The sequence below is a fragment of the Engraulis encrasicolus genome, chromosome 6 (genome assembly GCF_034702125.1).
Source record: "Engraulis encrasicolus isolate BLACKSEA-1 chromosome 6, IST_EnEncr_1.0, whole genome shotgun sequence".
Classification (NCBI taxonomy): domain Eukaryota; kingdom Metazoa; phylum Chordata; class Actinopteri; order Clupeiformes; family Engraulidae; genus Engraulis; species Engraulis encrasicolus.
The window spans coordinates 31,952,528-31,966,650 of NC_085862.1; the positions used below are offsets into that span (position 1 = coordinate 31,952,528).

Below are 14,123 nucleotides of genomic sequence, written 5' to 3' on the forward strand. Positions count from 1 at the left end.
TGATGTCAAGTGGCCTTTATTTCATTTCTGTAAACAATCACATGACAACAGTTCTCACAGTGGTGGAGCAAACCTTGCGCATAAAAGGTTATACACATATGGACAGTGACAGCACACTCCACTACACAAGGTTTGCAAATACCAAAGGATTTAAAAAAAAGAGCAACTATTTGATACTTAAGATTTAAAATATGTTTGTATAAATTATTCACACAAATGTCTATGTTAAATAAAACCTAATCAGTCAGGAGTCAGAGGTGGGAAGAAAAAGTCCATAGGTGTGTATGCAGGTGGAAATAGCTGCCCTTTCTGAACACGCATTGGGTTCACAGCCCCTCGACTCTCTGAAGGTGGTCTACAGCTTTAAGACAGTGAGTTAAAGCAGATCAGTAGAGCTCCGTCTTGACCTCAGGACAGGTGAGGGTCAGCCGAACAAGAGGCCTCGCTTGCTGGCGTCTATCCCGCGGGCTCCGTCCTCAACAAGCCTCTCAGGAGAACTTGGCAGCCTGTGGTGGGGGCCCCAGGAATCCTCCGGCCTGCTTGGTGGCAGCACGGGATGGAGCAAGACCCAGCATCTTCTGGATGTTCTGTTGTCACACACACAAAATAGAATGAATAGTATATGTGAAAGGTGTCATACATATCGTGAGCAAAAACAAAAGAAACAGCAGTTAATTCAAGAACAGTTGAGAATGGCAGAACAACTGACATTTAAGATTTATGCCACATATTTCCAAGGAGGACAGACCCTTTAAAGAGGCACTAGGCAGGTCTCAAGGGTCTGTCGAGATCCCTGACTGAAAACCTACACAGTCATATTTTTTTTCTCTACGAATCGTAAAAGCAGGCAACAGAATCAACATTTGCTTGTGTACGAGTCATTTAAAGATCTACCTTCATGTTTCATCGCCATTTCATCAATTTTGCTGTGTTCACATTTATTGAATTAATTGTGTGTTGGTCTTGTTTAAAAAAAGAACAAACAAACAAAAATAAACTTTGTTTTGTTTCAAGCCATCTTTGTAAGCTAGCAAAGTGGCTTGTGGACAAACAACAGGGTTTTCCAGGCTTTCTCATGGATATTCGTGACGCGAAAATGAGGCATCTGATTGGCTCCCTCCCCCTGTGTGTATCCAACAGTAGTAACCAGCTGATAGCTAGGCTAATCAAGGTTTCACGCTACAGCCGCTGCTTGTTTTGAAAACTTGTCAAACTACTCAACATGTTTTTAGAAAAACAGCTGTACATCTACAGCCAGGCTAATGATATTATACAACCATGTTTTTTGGCTATAACTGGAAAAATATTGGTGCTGTTGCTTTCTACTTTTTATAGTGAAATCCAAGCATGAACGTACAATTAGTAAACAAATTTTTACAAGCTACGATTAATATTACCAATTTTAAGTGGAAAAATAAAAAAATAAAAAAAGCGGGAGGATAAGGATATTATGCAGGTTTGCTGATTTGGGAGTTTTAGCCTTTTATCAGTAGCCTGTAATATGAACCCTGTAATATGAACCCATAACCATCTTCCGTGCATCTTAAATATACCCTCAATTGACTCCAAGACCTTCACTGGTCTTGAATGCTTAAAACCATGTGAATTATCCCTTTGTGGATATGAATTGCTTTCTCTTGAAGCGTGTGGGGGGTAAAAAGGATGTGCTGAACCTTGTACAGTGAGATGGAACATTATCTAACATGGACATTAAAAGTTATTCTTCAAGGTGTTTGATTTCCTGTTGAACCCGACCCTGAAATCCACCTGCAAGAATTTCACATAATTCTTGCTGGTGGATTCTTGAAGGTGGATTGCAGAGTCTGGTTCAACAGGAATTCAAACCCCTTCAAGAACAACTTTAAATGTCCATGTTAGATAATGTTCCATCTCACTGTACAAGGTTCAGCACATCCTTTTTACCCCCACACACTTCAAGAGAAAGCAATTCATATCCACAAATTAACATGGTCTTAAGCATTCAAGATCAGTGAAGGTCTTGGAGTCAATTGAGGGTATATTTAAGATGCACGGATGATGGTTATGGGCTCATACAGTACGTGTAGTATTCCTTAAAGGAATACTACACGTACACATTTTTTTATTGAATCCCCTCTATATGTACTGATAAAAGGGCAAAAAACAGCAAACCTGCATAATATCCTAATCCACCCGTTTTTTTTTTACATTTTTCCACTTGAAAGTGGTAATATTAATCGTAGCTCGTAAAAATTCGGTAAGTAATTGTACGTTCATGCTTGGATTTCACCATAAAAAGTAGAAAGCGACAGCAATAATATTTTTCCTGTTATAACCAAAAAACATGGTTGCATAATATCATTAGCCTGGCTGTTTGTGCGACACCTTTTCTAAGCAATGTAAAGTGTACAGGCTCTTCCTGACTCACTCCGACGCTCTGTATTGTTTCTGTGAATGGGAAACGCAGCCAGTGGAGGTGACATGCCACTCACAGGCGCAGGATGTGTATGTAACTAGGGGTGACCCTCCGTATTTCAAAAGGATTGACTGAAACTGGTTTTCAGTGGCGGTAGATCTTTAAACACCGGTTGACTAATAATTGTGATGAACTTGAAAATATTGCCTAGTCTCCTGTTAAACATTGCGAAAGATGTTACAAAAATGTGCATTTTTGGCCAAGACAGGCACTTTGCCTAATGGCTTGATGGCATGGCTGTAGTACTAGAGTCCGGACTCAAGTCAGTTTTTTATCGACTTGGACTTGTCTTGGACTCGCTATGAATTGGACTCGGACTTGTCTTGGACTCGGACACTGGTCTTGCCAAATTAAGCTTTTGGACTCGACAAGGTCTGCCTTCATATTGTTTTAGAACATTGGCTACCATAAATTCTAGAGTGGAGCTTCAAATCCAACAACATACAAGTTTGTCTTCACATTCATGGCATATGGGTTACCTTCAAACATCTGCTTTCTTAACACTGACCGACATGGGACTCGGACTTGACTTTGACTCGAGTCTTATTGGACTCGGTCTTGTCTCGGACTCGAACCTCTTTGGACTCGGACTTCACTATTCTGGTCTTGGACTCTACAAAGTTGGACTTAACCGCAGCCCTGCTTGATGAGACTGTGTACCTGAAAAAGTCAGTAGGGGGTAGTACTGTCCTATTTAAGCAGATATTACACTTCCTTTTTATGTGGCATAATTACCTGTCTAATGGACATTGTGCACAGGATGTAGAGGAAGATGAAGGAACAGTCTGTGTAGTCTTCTCCCAGCAGGTTACGGTGGGACAGACCTTGGATGTAGGACAGCGGCACAAAGGGAAGTTTGGCAACAACTCGGCCGTCAAAGCTGGAGAAGCGGACAGGGTAAAACAATGATTACCTGGGTGGTTAACATTTGGTCAACTTGCCGCAATGCTAAACTGACTCTCAAGTAAAAGCTGTATAACACCAAAGTACAACTGACAGCTTCTAATAATATTCTGAGATGTGTTTTACTTACATGGAGTTGAACATTCCCATCAAAGCTGTGAAACAGAAACCGATGGCAAACATAGACTTCATCCGCACCTGTCACAAAAAATGTTCCTAATTAAACAGAATCAATAAAAAGGGATTGTGAGCTCCACAATGAATATTTTTTTAAACCAATGTGTCTTACCATGGAAAGATCTCGGTTGTTGTTCTTCAGCTTCTCCTCTTGTCTCTCTATAAAAAAAATAAAGGAAGACAATCGACAGTCCAGCATACAAGTAGTTGCTCTGGTTATTTCCATATCACATAACGAGGAGTATTATTTAGCTTGCACAATCACACCACCCTAATGCTGCTATACATCAGGGAGAATGACAGGCAGCACCTATGGGACCTGAGCTTTTGACATACCTATTTTCTTCTTTTGCTGCCGCCCAGCAGACTCAGTAATGGTTTCCTTCTTCTTTTCCACTAAAATTGAGAGATAAAAATCAATTTTAGCACATATGGATCTTTATTGCTCAACACAATAACGAGGCCACTGAAATATTACCATTGTTTCCAATGTCAACATCCACCACAATAGAGAAATGACCAGCGTAAAACCCAAGAGTAGGGTAATATTGAACTTCTGTTGCAACCAAGTTATAATTCTGTATAACCCATAGGGTCGATGTATTAGAGACGCATTATTTCAATCAACTATGACAAAAGACGCTGTTATTCTAAGAATTGCTGTAAAACTGAATGCAGGTAGGATACCAATAATGTTGCTAAAACATGTCTAATTCATACCCCAGTGTTTCCCATACATTGAGGAAACTATGGCGGCCCGCCATAGTTTAAATTTGGCCGCCATAGTTTACTAAAATGTAAAAAAAAAAAAAAAAATGTTTTTTTTTATTATTTTTTTTACTTTTTTTTTTATTTTTTTTAAACGATTTCCGTTTTTGTTAAAACGATTTGAATTACGATTTCCTTCGCATTTTCCTCCTGGAGTAAATACATCCTATAGAGAAAACCAACTTTTTGTATTTTTTTATTTTTTTTGTAAACTTTTTTTTTTTTTTTTAAACGATTTCCGTTTTTTGTTAAAACGATTTCAATTGCGATTTCCTTCGCATTTTCCTCCTGGAGTAAATACATCCTATAGAGAAAACCACAAGTGCTTGAAAGACAGAGGGATCAAAAGCCTTGTCAAGTTGTTATAGTTAACTTGGGTTTGGGAGCAATATAAAAAAAACTTCAGAGAAGGGATAGTTGGGATGAGTTTACTAACACTCCCCAGGCTTTGTTTTACAGTTGTAATGAGTTAGGTGACAGTCCTTCATTGACACAGCAGAGGAGACATCGGGCTGCATATAAAAATGAATGTGTAATGAATGTCAATATAGACATAAATGTGTAGTATGTTGTTCAGCCCTTTTAATGGAAGGAATTTTGAAAAACTGGCCCTGTGACCATCACCCCTCATGTAGAATGTGTACGCCTATGTGTGTGGGGGAAACGGCATAGCCTACCCTCTTAGACCCTTTTTGTCTATGTGTTACACACAGTGATCTTAAATTCGTATCTCTGCTCCTATTTTGTTTTCATTATATAGACCCCTGCATGAGGGACAAATGAAAGTGTGTTGTAAACAGAAATGATTCACTGTACTGCAATTTTTGACAATGACAATGTACTACTATTATACATGTCATGGGTAAAATGGGTAGCCTTAATTCTCAAAATATAAATGGCTGAAATGTAGGCCCAGGCCTATAGTTTCTCCATGCGCCAATGTCATACTGTGCCGTTTACGCTGTGTGAATACAACGCCCCCCCCCCAAAGGCCCGCGTGAGAAGACACCGCCCCCACCCCCCCCAAAGGCCCGCGTGAGAAGACACTGGCACCCCCCCCCCCCCCCCCCCCCGGAAAAAAAAATCCCTGCTGCCCCATAGTTTCCAAAATTTCTGTGGGAAACACTGATACCCCCATTTATTTTTGCCCCAATCAAACGTTTTCTAATACTTAAAATACATTTGGTGAAGAGGATTCTTAAATCTTTCTCAGAACTCTGGTGGAGCCATTGCTATGCTCTCTCAACAACACTTTGCATTGACAAGAACTCGCAGCTGGACCCAACATTTGCATGGCATTGGGCAAGCATGTTGGCGTTAGCAAATGGATTTGCCATGACAGTTAACCACGTTACTCACATTTCTTGCTCTGCTTTTCAACCTCCGCCTTCAATCGTTTGTACTTGTCTGTTCGGTACACCAATACCCATGTTATACCTGGCATTTGGGAATGACATGCAACACATTCAGACAAACACGTAAAAAGAAGGGATTACAACCCCAGAAAAGTAGCCATAGTACTGCGGCTAGCGTCAAATAAGAAGGGCACAGACAGCTTGCAAAGTAGTAAACTTACCCTCGGCTAACAGCGCCGTACACACCGAAATGAACACAATCAGGATTGTGTCTGCGAACATAGTACTCATTCTGGCACACTGTGGTTATAACAATATGGATAGAAAGAATGTTATTTCATTAATATGTTGGACCTAAAAGGTTGTTAGTCAGCGTCAGCACATATCTTGAAGCTTGTGACGTTTTTCATGTGCGCCCAAGGGTTCTGAAGAAAATAAAACACCGCCACCTTGTGAGCTGGAATGTTAAAAGACATTTCACTATGGACAGGAGAAAACGGGCTACAAGAATTTTGTTGAGTTATTTTTAAATAGTGTATATTGTGTTTTTGTTTGTTTGTTTTACTGTTAATAACTTTTACTCACTAGAAATATAAAATAACTGTACATTGCCCTGCAACATGAATTAGAATAAAGTAAGATTGATTAAACTAACAGTCCTATGACACGAGCAAACAAAAGTGCTTCTTTTAAAAAGTCCCTATGTACAGACAAGAGTAGTCGATTATTATTATTATTTTTTAAATGAGACAAATTATATTTTAAGACATTTCTGGGCAAGTGGAAGGGTCAGTGTGGTCTTGGGTTGTTGTAACACACAGCACATAGGCCTAAAGCCCAATTTAGGCCTACAGCTCTATTCGGGGTCAGCTCTATGTTCCCACGGCCCATTGGTCCCACAGCCCATTGGTCCCACATTGCTAAGACTTTTATGTTTTTTCAAAATTAGGCCCAATGGTCCCACAGCCCATTGGTCCCACATCACTAACACTTTGGGCTGTGGGACCAATGGGCCTAAAAAATGAAAAAAAAAAGTCTTAGTGACGTGGGACCAATGGGCTGTGGGACCAATGGGTTGTGGGACCAATAGGCTGTGGGACCAGTGGGCCGTGGGACCAATGGGCTGTGGTACCAATGGGGCGTGGGAACATAGGTACGCTCCCGCTCTATTCTGCAGTTATGCAGTGCAAACGGATAGCCTATTCATTTGGTGGAGTAGGGCCTACTGGTGGAGAGGGCTGTCAGATAATGTGCAAGGAGATACACAAATATGGTTGGGTATACAAGTAGGACAACTCTAAAGTAGGCTTAAAATTGTTTTTTACTGTAAAAAGAGAAGTACAAAGTCCATGATCAGAAAAATAAGAAGGGAGTAAATTAAAAAGCAAATGTGGTCTTCTTCAGGGCAAAGCTTTCATTTAAGGGTAACTTCACACTACCATGGACTTATCAGTACCTGAGGTTTTTTTTTTCAGCCTTTTCCGAGATCCTGGTCATTGTAATGGGGGCAGGTGTTTGTTTACATAAAAAAAAAATCTTGATTTATTCCCAAAAACATCCAAAAGGTTATGCAACATCAGCAGATAACTAGCAAACTTTTTGGGAAAATATTTGGAGTAGGCCTATGTTAAGACTTTTTAAAAAATGTGAACAAAAGCTGCCTGCCACCCTCAGTGAGAGCAGTCTCCATTTCCGCCCCTAACGCGCCGGTGTAGGCCGTTAGTAGGGTGGAGGCATTCAGTGCACGCACGGCTTGGGCTGAAGATCTATAGATTTCTCCCAGAGGCCAGCGGCGAATTGGTCCGATTTGTGTGCAGCTTAGGTGCCGTGGACGCCAGGGATACTGCCCCCAAGGAGGGAGCCAGGTGAACGGCAAGGCTCCTCTCCATACGTGGAGGGAGATCCCACAAACCATCCATGCCGCCCATGTTGAGCATGGAAAAAACAATAACAGGGGCTCTGGATGAAAACGGAGTTTGCCACGATTTTTGGACTTCAGAGATAATGTCCTGAAACAGAGGTATTACCTCCTGGACAGATGGAGTCACTCGCGGGAGATAGAACCCATCGCGGAGAGAGTGCTTTTTAGGGGCAGGTGGCATTGGCCTCTCATCAATGCCCATTTTGTCCGCTGCTTTACGGCAAAGAGCATGGATGGTATCTACTATGTTGGCAGAACAGTCACCGTCCAAGCTCAAGCCTGAGATGGGGGGAGATCCGGATCGAATAACTCACCGGGAAATTCCCTGTCATCCAAAGAATCAGCAGCCGCTATGGAAAGGCAGTCCATTAGCCGGTTAGCTGGATAGCTGGCGTAACCTTACCACAATGGATAAAACTTGGTGTTTCCGTCGACGGTAACCCCACAGGAGACAAGTATGAATTCGCTTGTTAGGGCGAAATACTTGTGTTAGGCCAGGGTAACTGAAGGGTATCCATGTAGCAGCAGCAGACACGGGGGAGTGTGTGGTCAAGGCTAAGGACACAGTGAAGCACCTACTGTTAGCCTCGTGAGGATAGCTAATAGCTCCGTCACACTGAACTGAAATACGGCGACAAAAGACTATAAACTTTTTTTCTGCCGAAGCAAAAAATACCTCAGACCGGTGACAGCCTTCGCTTTTCCTTTCAGATAAGCGAACACGGCCAGGAATTAAGAGACAGTACGAGACTACTCTTATTCCACTCACGCTAAGCTCCTGCTTAGCTCCTCCAGGTAAGATGGTCGACTAGCAGAAACTAACGCTGGTCTTCAGTCCAGTCAAAGAAGTTGGATCTAACGAGAAGCGTCATTTTGTTTCTTTTCCGGTATCCACTTTATGTCGGGTGAACGCCCCTTTAGGAGACCTTCGGTTAGGAGACCTTCGGAGTCCTGAGGTTGAGAATCAATGAAGTCCCCTTAGCGCTGTAGATGGCGGTAGCGCACGTCTTGCACAAACACCTCAAAAAGACAAGAAGAAGTAGGGGACAACGCCCCCTTAGGAGACCTAAGGGGACTTGAGCACACGGTTTTGCATTGAGTGGGCGTGTTTTGCGTTATCTTGGTTTGATTCAGTATTTTTGGTCCAGTCTTCAAACTTACCCTTCTTTGGTCCTTTGAAGATAGTTCGGGAGTTGAATTTCGAAGTTTACTTTGGTAATTCAGCGTCCTTAACCGAAGAAGATCATTGGAGTACCACTCCCCTCCCTGCAGGACATTTACACCGCACGCCTCACCCGAAAAGCACTGATGATCATCAAAGACACAAGCCACCCTGCACACAAACTGTTCAGCCTCCTGCCCTCTGGAAAGAGGTACAGGCGCCTCCGTTCCCGTACCACCAGGCTTGCAAGCAGCACGATGCATCAAGCAATCAAGATACTGAACACTCAACCCACTCTCCCTTCACTGTCAGCCTCTAGCCAGCCAGGCCACTGACAACGCTCCCCCCCCTCATCCCCACCACCATATCTGCGACTGAACATTCCACCTGCACTACTACATCTGTGACTGAACTTTCAACCTGCACTAACTCAAAACATACACATGCACACACACACACACACACACACACACACACACACACACACACACACACACACACAAGCACACTGCACTTTCTGCACTAAACCCAAACATACACACACTGACACACAACTCATACTCACACACATACACACACACACACACACACACACACATACACAGGTACACACACACAGACGCACACCGCACTTTCTACCTGCACTAAACACACACACACACACACACACACACACACACACACACACACACACACACACACACACACACAAAACACATACAAACACACACACACACACACATACTGCTGCTGGTGTATTTAATAAAAACCTTTTTTAATTATTTATTTCTTCAAATGCTACTATTACTATGTCAGAACGCTATAAAGGACTTTTAGAAAAAGAACAACAAAATACCTCCTCTTAATGTATGTTCTCTACAAGTCTTCTGTTGTCCAGTCTTGCACTTTAAATGTCTGTATGAGCAATGTCTACGTCCATACTGTCTATGTCCATGTATGAGTACTGTCTATGTCTATACTGTCTATGTCCTTACCTAGATTAGTCTATGTCTGCATGGGAGAGCAAGAAACGCAATTTCAAATTCTTTGTATGACCAGTGCATGTAAAGAAATTGACAATAAACTTGACTTGACTTGACTTGACTTGTTACCACCCAGGCAAGGTTCTTAGTCGGACAGTTAAACTGAATTACCGGAGGTAAAGTAAATCGGTGATGACTCGCGAAACCAAAGGACGGAAAGAGGATGTGCACAGATGTGTGCTGCCTTTTATAGTCCCAGAGGACGTCGGGAAAAGTACAGCCTTTTTCGCCTTTGGCAGGGATGGTAAATGTTTTCGTGATTGTACTACAAAGGATGAGACCCCCCCATAGGAGGGACACTCGAACGGATTGACAGAAAGAGAACAATCAGAATCTGGCATGGAGCCCGACCACCGACGTGGTCCTCAACCAAATTGAACATGCTCAAAGTCTCCCGACGGAGACCCACGACCACCAACATCCTCCAACTCCCCCAAGCGCACCAAGACACACAAAGCCAACTCTGTCCCAACTGCCCCCAACGCGCGACAATAACCAACCATCGGGTTTGTGTAGAGACGCAACAACACAACTGACTATCATGATCACTGTAGTGTCATTACTGAAGTATGCAAACAAACATAACATGATTGAACAAAAAAACCCTGGTTCCATGGAATTTCGCTTTCAGTGTTTCACTTAATTATTTTGGCGGGCTGACAGTTTGGCCCTAAGCCTTTGTAGCAGAGTGGGCGTTTACAGGTTATTTACCAAGAAACCATTATTTAATGTTGATGTAATCTCGACTACGCCAGTCCCGGAGGACACCTAAGATAACCCATTAGTAATCAAAGGCACACAGGTTCGTTTGCAATAGACTGAAGACGTGGATCACCATATGAAAATGTATTTATTTTACAGCACATCAGACATTTGTACATGTGGCCATTGAAGAGGGCCAGGAAAAGGTGGCACATATCCATGTCGTCACAAAGCCAACTCTGTCCCAACTGCCCCCAACGCGCGACAATAACCAACCGTCGGGTTGGTGTAGAGACGCAACAACACAACTGACTATCATGATCACTGTAGTGTCATTACTGAAGTATGCAAACAAACATAACATGATAGAACAAAAACCCCTGGTGTTGCATGGAATTTCGCTTTCAGTGTTTCACATAATTATTTTGGCGGGCTGACAGTTTGGCCCTAAGCCTTTGTAGCAGAGTGGGCGTTTACAGGTTATTTACCAAGAAACCATTATTTAATGTTGATGTAATCTCGACTACGCCAGTCCCGGAGGACACCTAAGATAACCCATTAGTAATCAAAGGCACACAGGTTCGTTTGCAATAGACTGAAGACGTGGATCACCATATGAAAATGTATTTATTTTACAGCACATCAGACATTTGTACATGTGGCCATTGAAGAGGGCCAGGAAAAGGTGGCACATATCCATGTCGTCAGCCCGCTATTAATAAAACACAGCACAGCAAATACACACGAATAGAAAGTAAAAAGAAAACACTGGAAACAAAATATCACTGCACACAGGCTGGGGTAAAGAGCACGGGCGGGCGCAGCCGGCAAAACCTGCCTCTTGTGGAGGGCCAGTGCACAAGCACACAAAAGAAACAAAACAAAAACAAACTGTAATAGACAAAAACATAAATACATAAACGATGGCTCCATTGCGCTCTCACCGTGACCACAACGTGAGACCCACAACCACCAACATCCTCCAACTCCCCCAAGCGCACCAAGACACACAAAGCCAACTCTGTCCCAACTGCCCCCAACGCGCGACAATAACCAACCGTCGGGTTGGTGTAGAGACGCAACAACACAACTGACTATCATGATCACTGTAGTGTCATTACTGAAGTATGCAAACAAACATAACATGATATAATAGAACAAAAAACCCTGTGTCCACATATATCAAGAAATGGCTTGGACTTCCACGCTGTTTGACTAACATCAGCCTCTATGGCAAAGGATCCCTTCAATTACCCATCACAGGCCTTGTAGAGGAATACAAGTGCTCTAAGGTGCGGCTCCTGATGACTCTGAGGGACTCGTGGGACCAGACCATCAGCAAGGCTGCACCACCACTGACAACAGGACAGAAATAGTCACCATCTGAAGCAGCCAGCATGCCATGTCATCCCTAAGGTATATGGATATAGTGGGGCATATCCAGATAGGAAAAGGGGGCTTTGGGCTCGCACCAAGTAAACCATCTTGGTGTAAGGCCACAACCTCAGAGAGGAGGAAAATGGTGGTGGAAGAGGTGCACCACCAGGAGGAGGTTGGAAGAAGAGCTAAGGCTGTCTCTCAAGCCAAACAGGGACAATGGACGAGGTAGGAGGGGCTGGAGATGCAGGTACTCAGCTGGAGGCAGCTCTGGGAAATGGATGAAGTATCATCAGCTTCATTATCAGAGCAACATACATCGTATTACCACCATCTGCAAAAAAACTCCAGGACTGGTATGGGGAGGATCCAACCTGTGCCCTCTGTCCAGCTCCAGTAACTCTCAGGCACATCTTGACCGGGTGTAAGACCAGCCTCACACAGGGGCGTTACACCTGGAGGCACAACCAGGTCCTCAAATGTCTGGCAGCGGCAATTGAGAACAAGAGACACTCCATCAACTCCTCACCCAGGACAGCATCAAACTCCATCCGAGCTCCAACCTTTGTTCGAGAAGGACAAGGTAAGCCCAAGGATCCCCCAACCAAGCCAGAAGTTGGAAGGCTAGTCATGGCTTGGGATTGGAAGATGATGGTGGATATAGGCCAGCAGCTAGTCTTTCCACCAGAGATAGTGGCAACTACTCTTAGACCAGACTTGGTACTATGGTGTGTTAACATCATAGAGCTCACGGTACCATGGGAGAGTTCAGCAGCAGAGGCCTATGAGCGCAAGAAGCTGCGCTATACAGATCTGGCTGAAGACGCGCAGCAACGAGTGTGGCGTGCAAGAGTCTACCCAGTTGAAATAGGATGCAGAGGTTTTGTGGCAGCTTCTAGCATCAGGGTGCTAAAAGACCTTGGTATCCAAGGACAACCCTTGAGACAGACAATTAAATCAGTCTCTGAAGCAGCCGAAAAAAGCAGCCAGTGGATCTGGGTGAAGCGGAAAGATCCTTGCTGGGCTCATAGAAATGCTCCACCCAATAGCACTCCACACATCCCCATCACCCCTCCCCCTAACTAAGAGGAAAAGGAGCAAGGTATACGGTCAGCTCCAGGCCTGACTCAGGGGAATGGACGACCCTGCCATGCATAGTCCCGTGGGCTTATGATTGGGCATGGGACACAAGCTCAGGCTTGATCACCCTGTAGCTGGCCACCTTTGATGAGGGTGTATAGTGTTGAAAGGTCGAAACACCCCCTGATTCAAAGGAACATTACTGAAGATGTGTTCTAAATTTAAAGAGATACAAACCCCACGCCACTGTCAACATCAAGGCAACTCATGGAACGTAACATCTAATGGCACAATAGACAGTTATACCTCATCCTGTGTAAAAAAGAATCATTCGTGATTGTACTACAAAGGATGAGACCCCCCATAGGAGGGACAGTTGAATGGAGTGACTGAAAGAGAACAATCAGAGTCCGGCATGGAGCCTGACCACCGACGCGGTCCTCAACCCAACTGAACATGCTCAAAGTCTCCCGACGGAGACCCACGGCTACCAACACCCCCAGGCGCACCAAGACACACAAACCACAACTGACTATCATGATCACTATAGTGTCATTACTGAAGTATGCAAACAAACACAACTTATCTTTTCTGGTACTCCATAGTGCCTCAGTAATCTCCAGATGGGCTGCCTATCTACACTATCAAAAGCTTTCTCGTAGTCAATGAAATTAATATACAGAGGTGAGTTCCACTCCAAGGATTGCTCCAGGATAATCCTTAAAGTTGTTATTTGGTCTGTGCATGATCTGCCCTTCCTGAATCCTGCTTGTTGTTCTCTGAGGTGTGGGTCGACCACGTCTTTCATCCAATTTACGAGGACTCTTTTGAAGATCTTGGCTGGGGTTGAGAACAATGTAATCCCTCTATAGTTGGAGCAGGAACTAAGGTCCCCCTTCTTTGGGACTTTGATCAGGTGGCCTTCCTTCCATCTGATGGAATATCTTCCAACTCCCAGATGTGTAGGAATAGAGGATGTATCATGTCCACAATGGTAGCTTTGTCCGCCTTCAACACTTCTGCAGGAATTCCATCAGGTCCAGCAGACTTCCCGCTTCTCAGTTGTTTGATGGCCTTATAGATTTCTTCCTTTGATGGGGCGTCACAAGCAATTGGGAGATCACAGCTGGCTGGCTGGATATTTATTGGGTTTGGTGATGAAGGCCTATTCAAAGGGGGG

General features: G+C 43.7%; 1 protein-coding gene across 2 annotated transcripts in view; it reads right to left on the bottom strand.

Annotated features, from left to right (window-relative positions):
* The window catches only part of tmco1 (transmembrane and coiled-coil domains 1), a 19,439-nt gene continuing 5,316 nt past the window's right edge, over positions 1–14,123 (bottom strand). The window contains exons 1-7 of one of the 2 annotated variants that reach the window (XM_063201287.1): positions 5,880–6,077; positions 5,663–5,740; positions 3,872–3,931; positions 3,648–3,694; positions 3,489–3,556; positions 3,191–3,335; positions 1–587 (exon numbers count right to left, since the gene is read on the bottom strand). In XM_063201287.1, coding sequence (XP_063057357.1) covers positions 489–587; positions 3,191–3,335; positions 3,489–3,556; positions 3,648–3,694; positions 3,872–3,931; positions 5,663–5,740; positions 5,880–5,949 — 567 coding nt within the window. In that variant the 5' untranslated portion in view covers positions 5,950–6,077 and the 3' untranslated portion in view covers positions 1–488. Of the gene's footprint in view, positions 588–3,190; positions 3,336–3,488; positions 3,557–3,647; positions 3,695–3,871; positions 3,932–5,662; positions 5,741–5,879; positions 6,078–14,123 lie in introns of those variants that run through there. The other variant, XM_063201286.1, reaches the window with a different exon arrangement.